This window comes from Tamandua tetradactyla, chromosome 20 (assembly GCF_023851605.1).
Source record: "Tamandua tetradactyla isolate mTamTet1 chromosome 20, mTamTet1.pri, whole genome shotgun sequence".
NCBI lineage: Eukaryota > Metazoa > Chordata > Mammalia > Pilosa > Myrmecophagidae > Tamandua > Tamandua tetradactyla.
Window position 1 is genome coordinate 11073452 of NC_135346.1, and position 22884 is coordinate 11096335.

Genomic DNA, 22884 nt, shown 5'->3' on the forward strand with positions numbered 1-22884 from the left:
TCCAAACACCGTAGCGTTCATCCAGGATCCTTCTCAGTACGTTTGGGTCCTCTGAAAGCAGACACCCACACAGAGTAGAAAGTGAGAAGATTTACTGGGTGGTAATACTTGGGAAAGATAAAGGAGAGAGGGAGCAGGAGTAGACCGAGGAAACCTTCAGCCTTCAGCTGAGGTCTGACTGCTGTGGAAGGAGAGGGGTGGAAGAAGGACTGGGTAAGAAGAGCCTCAGCCTGTGATGCAGCACCGAGAGCACTCAGCCAGCCTGGTGGGGAGTTCCAACACAAAGATCGCCTGTCAGAGAAGCCCTGCTTTGGGCAGAAATAGGCAGGCCTCGACACTCCTGCCATTAGTGAGGAGCCGCCTGGGCCCTGGCAGGCCCTGAGGCTGCAGACCGCCAGCATTCCGCATCCTTACAGCAGGCTCTCTGCATGTTCATGGCTGCCATAAATCCTAACCTGCCTTTTGGTCTTATCTGCTCTTTCTCTGCTCCCAGATCCCACGCTCTGGCCGCACTGGCCTGCCTGCCCGCCATTCCCTGCATGACTGTCCATACCACTCCTCAATCTGAACTTCTGCTCCCTCAGTTCTTTCTACCTGGTACGTCACTCCTTCCCAGCTATACCTGACAAAATCCTAATATGTTTTCAAGGCCCAACTTAAATGTCATCTCCTTTGAGCTACTTTACCTGACCTTGCCATACACAGTCAATTGCCCCTTATTCCTGTGGTGCTCTTTGTAGATTAGAGCTTCCCAGGATGGAATATTCTTAGCTGTTTGTTTTTTTTTTTCTTCTCAAATTCCTGTCCCCCCAAGCCTCTAAATCGGGCTCAATGTAAGCACCCAATAAATATTGGCTGAGCTGTTTCTCTGCTCCTCTGAAAGCCTCTCGGTGTTGGCATGGTGCCAAGCACGCAGTCGGTGGTCAGTAAACATTTGTTGAACTGTTTAGGACTTCATTTGTGTGTGGGTGGGATGGGCAGGAGGGTGCCGTGGGGAAGGTGTTAACTCGAAATGGGCCCACCCATTAAAGAACCCATTTAGGGCAAGTCAGAGTTTTAAGACCAAAACATGTCTTCCTCTGTTCACACTTTCCTCCATGATTTGGAAAGACCCCAGAGTTTTGTTTTGTTTTGTTTTTTAATAATCATTTTATTGTCTCTGGTCAACATATGGGAACTTGTGGGGGTGGGGGAACTTCCCTTTTTCAACATCATTTTCATGAGTTGGGATTTTGCATATCTTCGTCACTCATTCTCCTTACAGGTATAAGAAGAGCCTTTATGCTATTTGGGGTGAACCTCCAGTCGGACGAGTGACCACTTTTTGATTGGAGGTTCATGGGGTGGGGGGAGTTGGGAAGGATGGAGCTATTTTTCCTCTTCCTCTTTCCCACGCCTGCCAGTTAAAGAACTTCCCTGGGAGTGGACCTGTGGGAAGTGGCCCAGGTTTCTGGGGTGGGCAGAGTAAAGGGTGACATCAGAGCTTGGCAGAAATGAGGGTGGGTGGAGAGAGCAGAGAGGAAGCGCTGCTGCTGGCCCAGTCTCTTGGCCCTCCTTTGGGTCTGCCAGGATGGGCCTTGGCTGCCCTTCCTTAGTGGAAGAAGGCTAGGGCTGGAGTGATCATGCCCTCCACTCTCCCCTCAGGCCTTTCAGGCTGCTGGGCCCTCACTGGGTAACCCCAGGGTTTCCCCATCAAGGCGTGAGGGCCATCGGCCTCTGTTAGGGTGTGCAGTGCAGATGTGTCAGGGAAGTGCTGGGCTGTTGGTGCTGGTTGGTAGTGGTTAGAAGTTCTTAGAGGCAGCATATGAGGAAGTCTGTTTGCCAATAATTCTTATCTCTGAGTCTGCAGATTTGACTTCAAGGGCTGTGAACTCCTCCCCACCAAGTATTATCAAATTGTGCATTTGATGGAGGCACAGTTTTCAGTCAGATTGTTTTTCACCAAAAAAGTATATGATCTAAGCCAAAAAGTCTGTGATCCAAACTGAAAAACAGGCTTTATAATAAGAAAGAAGATATCTTCCTACAAAAGCGAGATTCTTGTTAGATTGCCAGTACTGAGTAATAGAGACCCATATTGAGTCTAGAAAGAAGCCCAGATCTTACTTTCACCCTGAAATCACCCACCAGGAGCTTTGCATTCCCCCCTGGAGTTGGGGTTTGTGGCTTAGAGGCTACATAGATTTTGTTGGCACAGATCCAGAGATTCAAACCCTGAAGAGTTGACCAAGTGGTTTGACCCCTGCCTCCAGGGAGGACAACCCAGAGACAAAGCAGATGGCTGCTGGTGTTGGAGTGTGGGGGTGAGGGTGGGGTTGAGGGTACAAGGCTGACTCCTGTAGACGCAGTGAGAGTAGAATACTCCTAGGCATTTGGATGAATTCCCCCTTAATCATTCTAAACACCCCTATTTCAAACCTAGGTTCTGGGCAGATTCAGGTCTCTCTTTCATTAAGACAGTCCAAACGTTCCCCAAAGCTGTTGGGATGTCTGGTTCACAACAGGGATGACAACAATAGAAATAAAACCAGAAAAGATGGCAAAGTGAACGAAAAGAAACTTCTCAGATTGGTGTGAACTTCTGAGCTCGGTCACGCAAGCATAGAATTGTAACGTGACAGCCTCTCTGATATTATTTTTTAAGTCTTGGCCACAATTATAATTAGGAACTATATCTGTTGAGACATCCCAAGGGTTACATAAACAGTTTGGATGATTATGTATTTTTAAACCACTGAAAAAAATCCCACTTATTTAACAGCCTGATGCTGAGTCCCTGGGAGGCCTTGCAGAATCACTTCCTCCTGGCTCTGCAGCAGGCAGCACTGGCAGAAGGAAGCAGGAGAGCAAGCCGCCCGAAGAGCCCAGCTGTGCAGGGAGCAGGTGGGGGTGCAGTGGCAGAGACGCAGAGACCCCATTTGGCCACGTCTCGTCACCGGAGAGCACAGGGACCCAGCCCAAAGCAGACACTTCTCATTTGACCATCTGATACAATTAGAAACAGTTCTTGGGCCCTTAAGTCATGTTGGGAATCCCCCCTTCCTTTTTTTAAGTTCTCAGCAGCCTCAGTGGCCTTGAGGGCCTGTCCCATCAGAAGGGCTAAGTTTTATCCCAGCAAGGCCTCTGTCTCTGTTGATCCATCTTAGTCACCAACTCAGGTCCCCACTCCAGAGGACAGAAAAGCCATCCAGATCAGAAAAACTGATGCTGTGCGCCGGTGGGCATAGTCAAAAAGATGGCCAGAAGACCCTCCCACGTATGTCATCCGTCCCCCTCAGGTTTCAACTTTACCACAATTTTGTCATCAGAAATATGGTTTTGGTTAAGCATTCTCCTTCCCCAGATGTCCATTTGGAAATGTAGTTAGCACAGTGTAAATTTAACTTATCAAACTTCTGTTTGGAGAGAACCTGGTCTAGTGGTCTCGCATTTTTGAGGCCTCACTCTCCTTTTAGAATCTAATGGAATATATGGCCCCTTTCCCCCAGGAAAATGCACAAACATTCAGAATTCTGAGTACATGTGGGAATTTCCAAGTTCCTGCTGATCGTATCCTAGAGTTCTGAGTTCTTATCAGAGGGTGATAAATGGGAAAGGGTGGTGGTATGGGGCAGGGAACCGGGATTGTACAGGAGCCTAAGTGCTGCCAGGGACTACTTAGTGATTTTACCCGAGATCAGTAACTTAAAAATATCAGAAATTAATAGCTGTCATCCTACTGTGGTCACTGCCCTGCCTAGAGATAGGTGTGCTTATGTTGGTAGCAATACACAGCCGTTCGTGCTGTGTTCAAACACAAATACTTGGGTTCCTTATGTAGGAATTCTGCCTTTCTGGCCATATCCCCCAGCCTAGACTTCATTAATTTGAACTTCTGTGCCACATCTGAGCTCCTGAAACCTTGTGCAGTGTAATTCCATGGAGCTGGATGGGGGGTGGAGGGAACCAACCCTGAAACCCTTGAGTTGGCTTTCTGTAGTAGGAATGGTGGCTTGTGTCTGAATGCTGAGTAGGGGTCCTCTTGACAAGGTGCCAGAGGGGGCACTGGCCTGCCACTGCCACCTCCCAGCAGAGCAGTTGCAGTACGGTCATCTGGACTACAAATTCATAGCCTTGAGTCCAAGTTCTCTTTTATTTTCTTTGAGGAAGTTAATTTTACGAGGCAGCTTGTGATTCCCAGGGTAATGTTCTGTTCAAACTGGGGGAAACAGAGGGAAAGTTTTTGGATCTAGACTTCATCCAAAAACATCGCAGGGGATTTTGGAAGTGATGCAGCATAGTGAAACGCGCCTAACGAGCGTTTGTAGTCCAGCTCTGTTATGTGAAGTTCCTCCGTCTGTGTGGTGACTCAAGGAGGGGAGAATTTCCCCTCGGTCAGCTAGCTGGACAAGTGTCAGCACTGCTCGAGCAATTTGCAGGCCCTGGCACAGAGGAGCAGAGCCCGGCCGAGGAGGAGTCTGCAGAGTCTGGGGGGGTCGGACCTAGTTTTAACACACACGAACGGGTGATCCTTCGCTGGAGCAGACATCCAGGGTGTCCCTGCCCACCACAGAGCTCTCCCCAATACCTAGCACAGCCTCTGGTCCAAACTTGCCACCGGTACATGCTTGTTGAACTGAAATAGCCCAGCTCCCATCTAGATCACATCAAGGAACAAAGGCTCAGGCTTCACACAGCACACTCAAGTGAGCACACCCTCGTGATCAGATGTAGTCCTTTTTTCACACTCCCCATAGAACCTACCACTTCACTGCTTTGTGTTTTCTTGATCTCTTGATATGACAGTCATTGTGCTTTTTTTTTTGGCCAATGCTACAGTTAATTTTGGCTGCGGAGGGGGGCAGTCTCAGCTTTATCAAGTTATAATTTGCATATAATAAAATTAACCAAATTTAAATGTACAATTCAATGAGTTTTGATAAATGTCTATAACTCCACAGCCCGTCACTGATCTGGTGTCCGTCAATATAATTTTGCCTTTTCTAGAATTTATAGAAATAGAATTATATAGTATGTGCTCTTTTGTGTCTGGCATCTTTTCATTTAGCAAAATGCTTTTGAAATTCATCCGTGTTGTGGTATACCTGTATCCCATTGGATGGATACACCACCACATGTTGATTCATTCACCAGTTCATGTGCATTTGGATTGTTTCCAGTTTTGAGCAATTATGAATGATGCTGGTATAAATATTCTGATACAAATCTTTGTGTGGACATACATTTTCATTTCTCTTGTGTAACTGCCTAGGTGTGGAATTGCTGGGTCCCATGGTAAGGGTATGTTTAACTTCATAAGGTGCTGCCAAACTGTCTCCCAAGAGACCGCCCCTTCACTTCCTTGACATTCTAAGAAAACTCAGGGTCACTGAGGTTTCTTAAGCAGTGACAGTATCCACGAGAACGTCATCTTTTCCTTCTGGAAACACAGCTGTGGGCTGGGCACTGTGGTGGCTCTCTCAGCGAGGCCTCTTCCCAGCTCATTGTCCTCCCCTCACTCCTTCGGTTCCCGCACCTAGAGGTTTGGAGTAACTGCCTGTTGTTGAATCGAGTCCACAGATAAAACCTTCTGTACTTGGAGCAAAAGCTGGAGGGATTGGTGAGCCTTCAGTGGCAGCCGTGGAGGAACCGTGACTATCTTTTTTTAATGAGTCATTGCCACCTGTTTTGCCAGGCCTGCTTGGCATGCTGTCAAGCAAGTGTTAAGCACTTGCCCTGTTCAGGGTGCTGGGCAGGGCGCCGAGGAAGATAAATGGATAATCTAGCTGATTACCAAATCCTTTTTTGCTGGGTTTCTATAGCAGCCTCTTCACTTGTCTCCCAGCCTCCATTCTTGCCCCCCTCAAGTCCGTCTTCCCCACTCCTGCAAAGAGAACTTTCCAGAGCTGAGTCTGATCCTGTCCGCCCCTACCTGAAACCACTCATGGTGCCCCTTCTGCTTCAGGATGAAGCTCCTTCTTGGGCAGCCTCAGACCCTTTGTACATACTGTACCCTTGGCCTGTGATGTCCTTCTCTCCCTCTAAAATATGCTTATTTATTCATTCTGTGCCTATTTATTAAGCCATCATATGCAAAAAATATTTGGCTCATAGACCTAAATGTGAAGGATAAAACAATAAAGCCTCTAGAAGTGAACATCCCCATGATATTTACTATCATATAAGACTATCCCATGATATTAAGATAAAGAAAGGTTTCGTAAACAGGACACAACAAAAGCACTACCATAAAAGAAAAGATTGATAAATTGGACTGTCATGAACTTTCCTTCATCAAAAGATACCAGTTAAGTGAGTGAAAAGGCAAGCCACAGACTGGGAGAAGATATCTTCAGTAACATACCTGACAGAGGACTTGTATGTGCAAGCAACTCCTTCAATCAATAAGAAAAGAGAGATAACTCAATTTTTAAAAAAATAGGCAAAAGTCTTAGACAAGAGCATCTTAAAAGTAGCTATCTAGATGGCTAATAAGCAAATTAAAACCTACAAGACAACACTTATACACACACCAAAAGGACTAAAGTTTAATATTGATAATACCAAATGTTGGCAAAGATGTGGAACAAGTGAAGCTTTCATACTTCGTTGTAGGAGTGTAAACTGATAAATCACTTTTGAAAACTGACAGTATCTACTAAAGCTAAGATTATATCCATCCTATAAACTATCAATTCCATTTCTCAGTATATACTCAAGAAGAGTGAGTGTACGTGTCCACCAAAAGACATAAACAAGAATATTTTTAGTATCTTTATTCATAGTAGCCCCCAAACTGTAAATAACCCAAATGTCTATCAACAGTAGATTGGAAGAACAACCGTGGGTACACAGGACAACATAAATACATCTCACAATAACGTAGAGTAACAGAAGCCAGACACAAAAAAGACATTCTGTGTGATTCTATTTATATGATGCTTTAAAACAGATAAAATTAACCTAAAGTGATAGAATTCAGAACAGTGGTTACCCATGGGAAAGGAACTGACAGGAAGGAAGAGGAAGGAGACCCCTAATGTTCTTAAAGTTGCTGCTCAAGGTATTGCAATTCCCTGCTCCTTTGCCTTTCTCCCCCACCTGCTCCTGGAGGACAAGACCATACCTTATATCTCTGAAACCTCAGCACCTAGCACAGTTCCTGCTGTGGATAGCAGGCCCTCAGCAGATGTTTGTTGAGCAAGAGAAGTAAGACACAGCCTTTACTCCTGCAAGCATTTTCAGAGTGGCATTTCTGTGTGTGTTGGAGGGGAACCAGTCTGGACGGTAGTTAATATATGCTCAGAGCTAGAAATAAGTGCCATAAAGAGAAGCAGAAATGAAGCCCTTTTACCAGAATAGGGAGAGGATAGCAACGGAGCTGTGGTTTGGAGGAAGAAGCTGTCACATGCTCAGGCTTTCTGAAAGAGACGGTATGGAGATGAACTTGGAAAGGTAGTTGAGATTACTCCTGGCAGAAAAGACCTGGCAAGGGCAGCTGAGACACAGGAAGTGGTAAGCCACTGGCTCTCACACTTTAGCGGTCACCAGAATCCCCTTGGAGGGCTTGTTAAAACAAGGGCCCACCTCAGAGTTTCCAACTCATTACGTCTCGGGGAGGGCCTGAAAATTTGCATTTCTCACAAGCCCTGGGTGCTGCTGGTCTGAGTGGTTGGAGAACCATTGGCCAACCCACGCCTGCGGTCAGGGAGCGACATCTCACCTCAGCCACAGCTTTGGGAAAGCCAAGCGCAAGCAAGGGAGGGAGGCATGGACAGGAGGAGCAACGGGGCCTGGAGGCCGTTCGTGCTCCCTGAGGACTTTAGACCTGACTCCGTGGGCCTAATTCAGGGCCCCTTGGGTGGACGTGGTGCAATGACCTGGCCTGTGGTGACGCCCAGCTCCGTGATCTGGGTGACCCTGAGCCAGCCGCTTCAGCCTGTGCTGACACGCAGGTGAGAAATGCACACTGAGTTTGACCTCACAGAGATGTCCTGCTCTGTGCCTGCACAGCACAGCTGCTGAGGAAGACACCATTTACACTGAAGGAAAGACAAAGATTGAAGAGAGGCATTAGTTTAAATATACAACATCAGGATTCTTTGTAGCCATGTAATAAATGTCTCTTATGGGTTTGCAGGTGGAAAGAGAATCAGCTGATCTGACCGTTCAGGCAAAAGCAGCAGTTTTAGACTCAATAATTAAGATAATTGCTCTCTTTTTCTTTCTCGTGGCCTAGATAGACCCTTCCCAGATTCCTAAGGGGCAAGGATGTTACAGCACATTCCCAGTCTATTTCTGTCCCAGGGAAGCACCTAGATCCACGCAGTCTCCCCCAAATGGTCTCTGTATCTAAGGGAGGGTTAATCTCCTGGGCAGGTTTGGGGAGGGGAAGGCTCCCTCTGTGAATGCCAAAGGTGAAGGGTCCCTGCTTCTCTTGGGCCCCCTGGTCAGCTCTGACCAGCAGGACTGGCCCCTCTCCTGGTGACCCAGATGCACAGAGCACCTGCTCTCTCTCAGCCTGTGAACTGGCTTCCAGTTATGCCTCCAATAAGTTACACTTGTTGAATACCACCTCTCTGCAAAATAATCCTCTGGATGTGATCGAGACACAAAGATGAATCAGCTGTGGACCTGCCTTCCAGAAACATGATAGGGAGGAGGGGAGATAGGCCATTCTTGGTCATTGGAACCCTCCTGCCTAGTGCCTTGTTTTCTTTACCACGTGCCTGGCTTGGGTCCAGCTGCCCCCTCTCCTACCACTTCCCGAGGCTGGAAGCTGGAGGCTCTCAACCTTCAGCACATGAGGTCCTACGGGGGTCCTGGGATTACGGGGTGATTAAATCAAGATGCTTGTGGTCTGGTGGGGAGCCTTTCTCGCCCCCTCAGCTGAGCAGCTGCCCTACAGCCACTGTCTGCTGCTGTGGCCCTGACCATCAGCTCTGGGCTGAGGAAACCCTCACAGGCCCATCCCCACCTACACCCCCTTTGTGTCAGCCTGTCCCAGAGCAGCCAAACCATAGGTCTCTGGGGGTTTCTGCTGCTATGTGCAGGCCACTCCAAGGGCCAAGGTGAGTGTCAGTGCCCAGCTGACTCCCCAAGGGCCTCCTTCCTACCTCACACCTTCAGTCTGCCTCTTTCCCTCAAGGGAATTGGCTTGCTTTCTCCTCACTTCTCAACACCCCTTTGCAAAAGAACCTAGAATAGAGCACGAGCACAGGAATCAGAACCAGCTCCAGACCTTACCCTGCTGTGCCCCATTGTGTGACTTGGGCAAGGCACCTAAACTTTCCCAAGCTCTCATTTATAGAATAGGGGTAACTACCTTGTCTTCTTCATTGTGTTGTTCTTAGGAACAGGAACACAGAGACAAAAATCTTGCTCTTTAACTGCCCTGGAGCTAAACAGAGTTGGACAAGTATATATATAGTGTAATGTATATTATATGAAACGCATGTTTGCGATTTGACCGTGAGCAGAGTGAAGGCAAACTAATTCTGTCTAAAAAGGGGAAACTACAGAGCCCTCTATCCATGCCATGATGGATAACCTACGGGTTTTTGGAGTTTAGTGTTTGTTGAATACAGACACTCTGCATTATGTATTTTACCCATGTTTTATTTAGTCCTCACAACAAGCCTGTGAGGTAGTGTTTTAGTTTCCCTGTCTACTCAAACAGATATGTATGGGTTGTTTTAAACAATGGAAACAACGCCTCACGGTACTGAGGATAGGAAAAAGTTCAAATCAAGGCATCATCGAGGCAATGCTTTCTCCCCAACAACGGTGGCATTGTGAGGCTGACTGCTGGCAATCCTTAGTCCTTGGCACTTCTGTCACATGGCAACGCACATGGCGGTCCCTCGTGGCCTCTGCCTTCTCTTCTGGGTTCCTTTGAATTTAAGCTTCTTGCTTTCCATGGCTTTCTCTCTGTCTTGAGTTTCAGTCTGTTTGTAAAGGACTCAGCTAATAGGATTAAGACCTATCCCAATTGAGGTGGGCCACACCTTACTGTACTAATCTCATCAAAAGGTCCTACTTACAATAAGTTCACACCCAAGGAATGGGTTAAATTTAAGAACGTGTTTTTCTGGGGTACAGACAACTCAAAACCACTAGAGGTAGGTTATCCCTATTTTAAGGTGAAGCAAACTGAAGCTCAGAAATGATCATGCTTTGTCTTGTCATAATATTTGTTTAATACCTACTGTGTGCTAAGCACTTGCAGATGTAACAGTAAACGAAGCAGACCCGACTTCCTCCCTCATGGACCGTGCATTCACAGCAAAATCAGTTCCCAAGATGACGAGTCTGGAACGTGTCAGAACCAGATGCAAACCTAGGTCTGGCGGATTCTGGGGAACGTGTTTTCCCCCATCAAGACATTGTCCCTCCCAGTGGGGAATTTGAGGGTTCAGGAGCAAGGCTGGGTTTGAGATAGAGAGGAGCTGCTATTTCTGTGGAGCCCTCTGTTTCCTGAGCACTCTCTAGGCAGTCCTGCCTCAAAGCCAGGCTGAATGTCGGGTCACTCTGATCTTTTCCCTGGAGATGGAGGGAGGAGCTCCCCCAAGGGAATTTCAAAGCAGGACGGGGGTGGTCTCATCTGGGTTCAGAAAGTGTCACTCTCTTCCTGACTGAGCTAGTGAATCCCCCTGGATTTCACTGTGCTTATTGTTTTCCTACTGCTGAGGCCCTCAAGAGAGAAAAACTCAAGACAGGGTAAATCAGAGGATTAAATCAGCAGTTGGCATCTGAGCAAGCTCCAGGAACCATTGGCTCTTTGGGTTCCTGGCTTAGCTCCTGCCTTCCCACTGCCCTTGGCCTAGACTGCCTATTGCTGCCCTGAGACCTGTGGCACTGCAACTGGGCAGTGGCATTGTCTCATGCCAAGGAAACAACCAGATTTGTATAACTCATCCACCCCCATCCAAAAAAAAAAGAAGATACAGGATCATCCATTATAGCATGTACCCACAGTAGCAATCACTGGAAACCATTTAAATGGCCACTGTTGGAGGATTAAATAAAATATGGTAGAAGTAATATATTAATTGGAATTCTGTGCAGCTATTGAAAATCATCATGTAGAAGAGAATTAAATGACATGAGAAGAATGCCTTATAATAGATTAAGTGACAATTCAGATCACAAAATAAATGTGCAATATGATCTGTTTTTTAAAATATATTTATGTATACCTAGAAAAATGTCTGGAAGGATGCATACCAAATGTTTACATTAGTTATCTCTGAGTTGTAGAATTATAAATAATTTTTATTTTCTTCTTTATATCAATATTTTCCAAATTTCCTTCAGTGAAAATGCATGACTTTTATAATTATGAAAAAAAAATCCTATAATAGTGCAAATTAAAGAGAGAAGCAGGAGAAGGCAGTGCAATGGTGGCTCAGTGGCAGAATTTTCACCTGCTATGCCAGAGACCTGGTTTTGATTTCTGGTGCCTCCCCATGCAAAAAAAAAAAAAAAAAAAATGAGGGAGAGAATGTCTCCTTTTGGCCCTGTAATTAGATGCCCCTGGGCCCCAGCCTTGTCCCAGGAATGCAGATAGCACAGAAGCTACCAAGGAGACTTGAGAGCCCAAGAATAGTTGGATAGAAACCAGCTGTAGGAGAATTAGCTGGGCACAGTCATCCACATTTCCCAGAGAGTGCCTCCTGACACCCTGGCCCCTCCCACCTTTCCTCTCTAACTTTGGCCTCATTTTAGCATCTTCATAGCACTTGTCCCTCCTGAAATCACCCTATTTATCTGTTTACTTGGATATTATTTGTCTCCTCTACTAGAAGTTGAACCCCACAAGAGCAGGGACCTTATCTGTCTTGCTCATTGCCGACTTCACATCAGGTATGGAACCAAGGGCTTGCTCAGTAGTTCCAAGGACTACATGTGGCAGTGAAAAAATCAGATTAACTTCATGGGAATCTAGAAACAGGCAGATAGGCAGCTCATGGAGCCAGAAACAGATGAAGTGCTGCAGCCTAGCGGACCCAGCCTGGCTTTAGTTAGCAATAGCTTCCATTTACAGATATTGTGGAAGTACAGCTTTGTGCTTTACATTTTGTAAATGAGGTAACTGAAGTCAAACCAGTTTATCTTATAATAAATTGCTACCAGCCTACCAGGCAACTCCGTTCCCCAATTTTGACTTCAGCTTTTCTTTTTTGAACGTGCTCCAGTCACGTTTTCATCCCAACCATTCCACTGAATCTGCCTGTGGCCAGGATAACCTGTGACTCCAAGATGCTAAATCCAATTATTAATTTTCTGTCCTCATATTACTCTGTCGTAGTGGATTGCTCCATCCTCCTTGAAGCACATTCTCCTTGTTTCTCTCCTATCATACTTGCTTCTCCTTCTCAGTTTTTTCCTTTGCTAAGCAATTTAATGGGATACCCAAGGAGGTGGGTGTCAATAGAAAAGCTATGTCATGGCAAGTAGCTACTTACTCAGCACTCCCAGATCTTCATTTACAGCCTGAATCTCTCCCTGAACTCCAGACTCATCTATCTACCAGCCCACAGGCCTCTCCACTTGAGTGTCTAAGATGCCTGTGGTATGTAACATGCTTATCTTTCCCCTAGTTCCATCCTACCAGTTGCTCACTCTAAAAACCTCGGAGTCATCCTTGACTCTTCTTTTTCATATCTTACTTTCCAGCCTATCAGCAAATCCTGTTGACTCTGTTCTCAAAACATATCTAGAGTCTAACCATATCTCATCACCTCTGTGCTACCACTGTGGTCCAAGCCAACATTGTGTCTTGCCTGGATCTCTGCAGCAGCCTTCTACCTGGTCTCCCTGCTTCTACCTGTGCTGCCCAGTTTGCTTTCAGCACAGCATCCAGAGTGACCTTGTTAAAATGAGAGTCGCAGCATGTCATTTCTCTCTGTAAAACCCTCCAGTGGCTCCCATATCAGAGTCAGAGCCCATGTTCATGCAAAAACCTTCCTTTCATGGCCTGCACACTGTGAGGCCCCCTCTGACCTCCTGTCCTCCTCTCTCACTGATCTTTGACATGCCAAGCAGGCTCTTACTCCATGCCTTTGCAGTTACTGTTACCTCCACCTGTAAAGATTTTACTCATTCGTTGTCAGAATTCACATCTTCACTTCTTTCAGGTCTTTGCCCATAATATACCTTCTTGAAGAATAAAGGTAAGGGAGTACATGGATAGTTCAGCAATAGAACTCTCGCCTTAATGTGGGAGACCCAGGTTCGATTCCTGGCGCATGCACTCCAAAGGGAAAAAAATTGTCTAAGAATAGAAGTAAAAGATAGATGAGATATCCTGTTATTTGGGAAAGAGAAGCAAGAAAAAAAAAGTAAAAGCTTGAGAAACACTCTATGGGACCAAAGTTTGCCCTTGAAACACCGACAGCATCACTAGTAAATGAACTCCTTGTTTGTTCGGTTGTCTGGTTAGCAGTAGACCTGCATAGCTGCATCAGGAGCCAACCTGAGTAAATACAATAGGTTTTTCTATTTACTTCAAGGGAGGGGTTTTCTCTGTTTCTTGTAGCATAGCATAATGGTATATCAAATGCAGTCTTGTTCATGATAGCATGAGTGAAAGTATATCTGAGCTACTAGAACATATCTACCATTAAAACTCTTTTTGGAGTTTTTGTGAGTTTTTACTAACAATGAAAATATTTGTCAAAACTTTGAGAGAGGATGTGTCAAAGAACATATACAGAAGTTTAAACTGGAATCATCTTAAATTTGAAGCTTCTAAATTATTTCTACCAATGATTTTATAGTATCTGTATTATAACTTTACATTTGCTTATTAATATTTTATCTGTTTCCTGTGTCATCATAACCACCTGTGAATTAAGACTTATGATTTAAATCCAAAACATAAAGACCTATAGGGAAGATAATTAAGTAGATTGGCAATTAAAAAAAAATCACCTTCTCGGGTGCCTAGCCTTCTCTGTCTACACAATTTAGAATTTTGGTTCTCCTTCCCACCACCTGTCTGTCCCCAGTCCTCCCTACACCCTCTCCTGCTTTGTTTTTCTTCCATATTACTTTTTACTTCTGGCTAATATGTCTTTTATTTATTTTGTTGGTTGTTGGTCTCCCTCAGTGGCCTGCAATCCCTATGGGAAAGGGTTTTTGTTTTTTGTTCACAGATATATCCCCAGTGCCCTCGGACAGTGCCTGGCATATAGTAGGTACTCAATAAATAGCTGATGGATGGATATATGAATTTAAAACAATGAATGAAAGGATCACTTGCTGTGCCTTGAGACGGGACTGAGAGAATACTGGCATTTCTGCCAGCGTAGAAAGCATTAACAGATTGAATGAGAAAGAACCGAGTGGAAAATGCCTTTGTGTGGAACCCACAATGTCCTGTGTCTGCCCTGGGCCAACGTGCAGCCAACTCATACCTGAGGAGCTTTTGAAGAACTCACTATAGATGAGCGGTTGTCCATCAACTTTTCCCCAGGCTTGCTTTGCTCAGAGGCCAGTCCTCAGTGTTCTTCCTCAATCATATCCTTTTTTCTTGTTTTCCAGGTGCCACAAACGGAGATTACAGGCTATCACTTGAGCAGATGGTGGAAAACAATGTGAAGGTAAGAGAACAGTAGAACCAAGTCCACTTAAGGACTTCCCAACTTTAAAGGAACTATTCAAGGAAGACGAAGTTGTTGAAAGTGTTGGCAGCTGGTTAAAGTGAAGGTCCAGAAGACATGAGTTGACTTCCTGGATAGAGTGGATCATCAGAGGTGGCTCTGAGGTCCTTAGACCTAGGAAAACAGGGCTTTCCTTGGGGAAACATGGCGTCCTCTGCAATGCCAGTCATTTGTGGCTCTGCAACTGCTGTTTCCTCCTTGTCTCCCTCCAGATCTCTCCACTTCCATGTTCTCTATGGAGGTTCACCCAACCTTGCTGAAGCCATCGCAGGCCTTGGCAGGGTATCTCGGACTTTCTAGGCTGATTTGGTTCTAGTTCTGAAGGGATAAACTGGGACCTTTCAGCGTAAGATTTATCTGATTTTTGTGTTAAATCTCAGTTCGAATTTTAAGAAGTGAAACTGCTCAGTGAATAGTGGGTGTGGGGAAGTGTGGACCATTATGTACCACTGGTGTGCTTGTAAAAGGAACAGCTTTTAAAAATGTCTCACCTTTGGCCAAGCAGTTCCACTTTACAGAATTTATCGTAGGAAAAGAATCACGTTTTACAAAGGTGTTTGTACTAAGTTATTTATAATTGCTTTTTTTGGGGGGGGGGCAGTGCATGGTGCGGGAATCGAACCCAGGTCTCCCACCTGTAAGGCAAGCATTCTACCACTGAACCACCCATGCACCCTGTAATTGCATTTTTTATAATATATAAAAAAAGGAAATATCAGAAAGTTCAAATAATGAAATTGGTTTTTAAAATTTGTCACATGCATGCAATAGGATGTCATGCAGCAGGATGGTGTAGATATATATTTATTGACAAGAAAGATGTTTGGATATGTTGTTAAGTAAAAAGAAAAAGAAAAACAGAAAAAGCATTTAAACATTTAGAGAGAGTGGCTTTGGACTCAGCCTGGAGAGTTAAAATCCAGATTGGTAGCTTATCCAACATGGGGCATTGGGCAAGTAAGGTATATACTCTGTTTCCTACCTGTAAAATGGGGATAATTGTACCTATCTTGCAGAATTCTGAGGACTGGTGAGATATGAGGATAACTAAAGGCCTGGCACAGTGAGCCTTGACATGAGGCCAGTGCTCAATAGATCTATGTCAAGATGAGAGGTGGACCCGTGCTGTTTTTACTTGCATATAAGCTGGAAACATTCTGAAAGTACATATGCTAACAGTGGTTTTATTTGGGTGACAGAATCATAGGTGATTTTCAATGTTTTCTTATTTTTCTACAAGAGATACATATTACTTATATAATGATGGAGTAATAAAAAAAAGTATGTAACAATTGAAAAGTTAAAAAAAAAAAACCAATCTAACAACTATGAGATCACAGCACATTCAAAGGGCGAAACAGACTGATACAGTCCCCAGGGCAGAACCCTGATGGACCGAGGTAGATACAGGGAGGAGAGAGAATAGCAAGAGCAATAGATGAAGGAAAAGAAAGAAGGGAATTTCATGCCTAAGGGCTGGTGCCCAAAAGATGCACCTCAAAGGTAAGCCTTGAGCTCCAACAGGTGTGTCCCACCACCCCACACCACTGGCCTTTCCCCATGGATTCCCTGGTAGGACGTATGGTGTCCCAAGGCTCTTCTGTCCCCGCTTCAGAAGAGGAGGGGTGTGTGCAGCCTCCTTAGTGATATCATCTGGACTCCAGCTGGTTGCAGAGGGGCACTGCAGCTCCAACCCTGAGCTGGCTCCTCTCTCATCTCCAGTAAACCCAGCATTTTTGCCATGTCCAAGGTAGGAAAGGCAGGGGATCCTAGTGACTGCCCACCGTTTAGCCTAAAAAAATTACCGCCTGTCATCTTTGGCAGCCTGGTCTGCTGCACCCAAGGGTCTCCCAAGCTGATACAGCCAGCTGGGAAAAAGAAACAGTTACTACCCATGGGGTGCTATGGCTGGGCCATCCCCACCCACACCTCTATCAGCTCCATCGGGAAAAGCTCCTTTGTGTGTGGAGCTTAATGTTTATGAGGTTTATGCCCACTTATGGCCAGTTTATTGTGCATCCTTGGAGTATGGCTCTTTCATAAATGTGAATTTTCCGAACAACTAAATTTAATCCCTTTATATTGCAATTGTTTTTATCTGTTTTAAATTAATTTCTGTTTTTATCAAAATAATTTTTATATATAGTTTAAATATCAAATATTACTGAGTCATAATAAAAACCCCTTTCCACCTTTCTCACTTCTACTCTTTAGAGGCAGCCTCTTTCAACCCTTTTAAGTAGTTCCTATTTCTGTTTATATTGTTATTTCTTGGCTTAACAATTTTAGATTATCTGTTGACTTTTAGCTGTGGTAAATGAGAGCAAAACTTTCCTACAAACCTCCACCACTTCTCTTCTCTCCATCATCCCGAAAGAATATAACACAATTTTTGTTTAACTCAGTAGTGAATGGAGACATATCATTCATTGCTGAGCTAAGTAGTATGTTATGATTACATTTCCTTCTTGTACTACTTCTTACTTTTCCTGGAATTAATAATTGTTCTTTTTAAATTTGCTTCTTTATCTTTGAATCTAGTCATAATTTTTTCTATATGTTTCATCTGCTCTAACACGTTCATTTTTCAGATGGGTCATATGTCATAGCCTGCCACCTCCATTGTTTTTTCTTAGAACCCTGCCTCTTGAACCCTCAGTCTTTCTGCTTTAATCTGGTCTGTTTTTTCTCTAGATCTTCTGTACAGCTGCCATTCTGAGGTATCCCTGACTGATCTCCTCTGTTAAATCACCCATTTCCTGGGTTCCATGTCTTCTTCTTTCTTTGATTACTCTTTTGTTTGGGGGAAACTTCCTAAGAAAGGGTACATAGGAAGTAAATAGTTTAAATCCTTGCATATCCAAAAATGTCTTTATTCCACCCTTCTTATATGACTGATAGTTGGGCTAGTTATAGAATTCTAGGCTGAAAATTAGTGTTATTCAGAATACTTCAGGCATTGTTCTACTGTCTTCTATTTTCTCATGTTGCCTTTGAAAACTCTGACATCATTCTGATACCTCTTCCTTTTCTCTGATTATTTCTTATCTAAAATATTTTAGGCTGTTCTCATTATTCCTGGTGTTCTGAACTTTCACATGGATTACGAAGATGTGCCTGATAGATGTCTTTTATAGCCTGTTTTTTCTTATTGTGCTGAGCACTCAGTGGGCCTTTTAAATCTGGAGAATTGCATCCTTGAGTTCTGGGAAATTTTCTTGTATTATTTCTTTGGTAATTTTCTCCCTTCTATTTCTAAAGTTGGGTGTTCTGGATTTGTCTTCTAATTTTCTTAAATTTTCTGTTCTATTTTCCATCTCTTAGCCTTTTTGATCTTCTTTCTGGGAAATTTTCCTTGGCTTTACTCTATAACCCTTTCATTCATTTAAAAAAAAATTGGAGCTGTCATATTTTTAATACCCAAGTACTCATTCTTATTTTCCAATTGTTCCTTTTTTATAACATCACCTTCTTATTTTACAGATAGGCTGTCTCCGTCTTATCTCTCTGAGAGTATTATATTTTGTTTGTTTTGTTTTAATGTTCTCTTGTCTCTATGTCATCATTGTTTCCTCCTGGTTTCTCTTTGTTTGCTTTCCCTCTCTTTTTCATGTTGTAGGCTTTCTTCAAATGCCGAATACCTTCTCTATCTGTGATTTTTATGAATGAAGCAATAGAAAGCTGTACTAAATTCTGTGTACTAGGAGAGAACTTACTAACTGGGGACTTCACTGTAGTGGAGCAAGCCAGTCTTCATTAATAAGCCTCTGAATGTCAGAATCTTTTCTCTAGAGCAAGGTTTCTCAACCTTGGCTCTATTACATTTTGTATCAGATGATTCCTTTTTGGAGGTGGGGTGGGGTAGGCACTGTCCTGTGGATTGTAGGATACTTAACAGTATCCCTGACATCTACCGACTAGATGCCAGTAGCGTGCACTATCTCTCCGGAATTGTGATAACCAAAAATGTCTATTAACTTTGCCAAATATCCCCTGGGGGGCTAAATTGCCCCAGTCTAGAGCCATCGCTCTAGAGCCATTCAGCCTCTCAAGAGGAGCATTCTAGTTCTTTGTTCCAGTTGTCTATTGCTACATAACAAAACACCCCAAAACTTAGTAGCAGAAACCAACAACTATTTTATGATGATGCAATTCATAACGGGCACAGCTCTGCTCTGCTCTAGGATCTCCAGGATGTCTGGAATGATTGAGGGTGACTTGGATAAGCTGGGAGCCAGAACAGCTGGGGCTGAAGGCTCCACTTCCAGGATGGTGCTTCACTTGGCAGGGATGGCTGGTGAAAAAAATTAAATGCTTTCCTGGATAACAGATCCTTGCTGGGTTAAGTGGCACTGTTGACCAGAGAGACTACATGTAACCTCTCTAGCTCAGCGGCCTCAAGGGTAGTTGACCCGCTTATGTGGTGGCTCAGGACTCCCGTGTGAATATTCCAGCCAGCAAGATGGAAGCTGCAGTGGTCTTTTATAACCTGGCCTTGGAAGTCACACAGCATTACTTCCATGTTTTAAACTCACCAAACTCCAAATGGGGTGATAGATTCACGGAGCAATAGGGAGGGGGAAATGACGTCACATCCCATTGTTCAATCTTCAAACTTTAATTTCATGCCCCTGTTTTCATCCCTGTATTCATCTACCCTCCCCACTGTCTGAATCTCTCCTGTTCAATCTCTCCAGTCTCCTGCCATGTGGGACGGAGTTTGGGGGTAGAATCTGGAGAGGATTTCAGCCAGTTTCCCTGGTGCCTGACTCCCAGCATCCATAACAACTGGTCTTCCCAAATATCTGAGCTTCTTCAGGGTTTGCGGTGGCGGGGAGGAGATTGCCTCGATCAGTAGCCCCTTGTACAGGCACTGCGGAGACTGGCTTCCTCTATATCCATCATTCCTCCACCTGCCTTCCAGCTTCCAGGAGTTTGCTGCAACCTAGAGCATTCAGCCTCTCAATGTCCACTGACGTCTCCTTTACCTTTCTCTTTGCTTTTAAGAGTTTATACCCCTGTATTTCTTGACTGGCATTTTAGTGGTGCTTCAGGAGAGAATGGGGATTGGGCTGTGTGAGTAATCCAGCATGTTTAACTGGAAGCCCTGTTGTATCTCTCTTGGTTGGATGTATCACTGGATTATGTTATAAACCCCCTGTGCTATTAAAGCTGTGTTGCGACGGTACAGTCACTACATTTAACCTTTCGGTGATAACTAAGAGACCTCTTTGTGAACATACATCCATACCTCAGAATTATTAAGCCAAGTAGAACTATTTGTCCTTCTGTTATGAGAATCCAGAATGCTGTGCTTGAATTCTTTAAACCATTTTTTATGGCCTCTCTGTCTCTGGCTGCCTCTTGTTTCATTTATTTGTGGTGAGGGGGCTACATTTGAGCACATTAACATAATTTTCTCTTCTTTTTTTTTTTTTTAATCATTGAAGGCTTTAAAAAAAATTCCATGATTTTTTTCTTTTCAGTCTTATTTATGCTTTTCAAATGGCTAAACCACATGACTGTACAAAATATTCTTTGCTTCACCTTTCCTTGTTGATTTAATCCTGCACACCCCTCTGTGAACAGTCTCTTAAATTCTCCGTTACCTGCAGAGTACACATCTGTTTCCTGCTGGGATTCTAACTGATACAGAAACCTTTTCTGATTTGCATCTAAAATAAGAATAAATAGTTCCCAAGTGAGCCCTGAAAGATTCTCCTAGGGGTCGTATGTATGAGCTTTGTAACATCTCTAGGGTACTCAGGTACTTTTTTGTTCACTTCCTGTTTTTAACTGTAATACAGATTATAGAGCATACTGGATTAGTGGTTTCTTCATAAAGGGAGATATTACTTATTGGAGTTTTTTTGAGAAGGAAAATAAGCAAGTAAATGAAGGGAAACCAGGAGAAAGAATTTATGATGACTTTCAGAAAATATATGACACCCTGGAAAATATCAACAGTTTCAGAAAAGAATTAAATACTTTCCTGGATAACAGGTCCTTGCTGGGTAAAGTGAATGTTTGGAGAACATCCAGGCTGTATCTGGGTGGGATTCCCCAGACCTGATATTAGCAGTCCTTCAGGTTGGATCAGCCAGGCTTTTATGTTTCCAGCTTCTTTTATGCTTTTCCTCTGAGGAATGCCATGTACTCATCTGTCCATGCTAGGAGAATGAACCGGAGCCCAGAGAGGGCCATGGCCTGGCCTATGACCACACAGCACACCCTCTAGGGGTCCCACAAGAGCAGGCCACTGAGAGGCCAGCCCTGCTGATGCCCACCTCCACGCTAAGCCTGCACATCTCTCCTGCTGAGCACTCTCTGGATTCTCTTTCCTCCTCACTCTTCTTGCCTTGTTCAGCCCTCATTTTACTTCAATTTGTGTACCCCTTTGAAGCTTGTGTATCTCTAAGGAAAAAAAGAAAATCAAGAACTCCTCCTAGCTGCTCATTTCCTGAAGCATGAAAAGGAAACATTTCATAAATGTTTTTAAAGAAAACAACAGGAAGGTGGAGTGTCACTCTGCCTGGTGGAGGTTTACTTCATGGTATTTCACAGACATGGGAGGTGAATGGCACATGGGTACTAAGGTCCCAGCCAGGGCAGCACAGGCAGAACGCTCAGGACCCAGGCCTCCCCCAAAGCACCCTTCAGCTGAGCTGCTGAGCTATGGCCCCTTAGCCCTCTTAGGCAGCAGAAAAAGGCCTGGGGCTTTGGCCCCATTTCACAGGGGAGGGACTAAAGCCAGGGAAGCCAAGAGTTGCAGCTTCAGTGGAGAGGCATGCTTACACCCCAGCTTCCTTGTTCATGGTTCTTTTACCTCTAAGAATTTTTTTTTTAATTGGAGGTAGGCAGCTGTGGGCTGGGCAGTTAGGTACACTTACCCCTGCATGATGTAAAGTAGCCTTTCTTGGTTTAGCTTGTGTTCTTCCAGCCCACGCCACTCTGTGCCTTTGGCTAAGTGCCCCAGCTGAGGCCCCAAGCGTCACTGCTCAGCAGAGGTGCAGGAGACTCCAGGCCCCTTCTTGTTCATCTTTGCGTTGTGTTCACACACGCGATGCTGCAAGTCAAACATGCAGGGACTCCTCCTCAAGACTCAGCTTGAGGCTCAGCCTCAGTGTGTTGATGATCAAGGGTCCTAGAAGGCTGGAGGAAGCTTGTCGAGGCCTCATTGCACAGCCCTTCCCAGAGCAGGAGGTTCATGGTCCATGCATTTCTGTGAGGGTGGATGGGGCCCAGGTAGGGGACAAGACCTTTGTGTAAGCCTCATGTCCTGTCTTGTCCTGTCCAAGATGCCTTTGGTTTCACCAGAATATGCTGATAGATTGCCACCAACTACAGAGAGAGGAAAGAAAATGCCCAGCCAAGCCACTTAGCACAGAGCCCAAAGTGGTCTTCAGCAAGATGTTTGCAAGTTCCTAACAGACATAGAGGCCAGGAAGCCTAAGCATCATCTGGAATGCTGAGCTGGCTGTTACCCACAAACAAATATCCTGCATCTGACACTCTCCTCTTGAGAGTGTTTAAGTGTCTGGCCTGGGTGGGAGCCCCTGGGAAGCCCAGCTGTCACCTCTCTATAAATGGCTCTGTAGCAGCTGTGCTGAACAATCCACTTCCCTTGGGCAGGGCGAGGGCCCACCTTGTTTTCATTACACACCATTACAGACTGATGCAACCAGCTTTCAACACACACTACCAAGGAAGAAACATATTACAACAGCATGCTGCAATCCCTTCCCTGCCTATGCAGGAGGTTTGCTCATATCAGCAAAGATGGACCTCTTCTCATCCCAATATCTTACTCGACCGAGCTGGAAGTGGCTTTTATCAGGACCATCTGTGGCCTTTCAGTGGCTCTGCTTTTCCCCAAAAATTCAACCAGTGGTTTCAGTCCTGGCTGTACATAACTATCGTCTGGGCTTTTAAAAAATGCAGATACGTGGGTCTCACTTCCATCCCCAAAGGTTCCCATTTGATTGATCTGGGTTTAAAAACAATTTTTAAAATTAAGCTTTTATTGAAGTATGACGTACATGCTCCCAAAATGCACAAACCTTCAATGAAAAGCTCTGTGAATTTTCACAAAGTTAATTTATTCCATGTAACCAAGATCCAGATTGAGAAACCAGCAACCCTACATGCCCCCTTCCAGATACTTCCTGCCTCCAAAGGGTAGCTAACATCTTGACTTCTGATAGGATGGGTTAATTTTGATAGAAATGAATTCATACAA

General features: G+C 44.6%; 1 protein-coding gene across 1 annotated transcript in view; it reads left to right on the top strand.

The window, feature by feature from the left end:
- Positions 1-22884, top strand: part of RAD50 (RAD50 double strand break repair protein) — a 286023-nt gene that overhangs the window by 28335 nt on the left and 234804 nt on the right. The window contains exon 2 of the mRNA XM_077138398.1: positions 14527-14585. Coding sequence (XP_076994513.1) covers positions 14565-14585 — 21 coding nt within the window. The 5' untranslated portion in view covers positions 14527-14564. The remainder of the gene's footprint in view (positions 1-14526; positions 14586-22884) is intronic.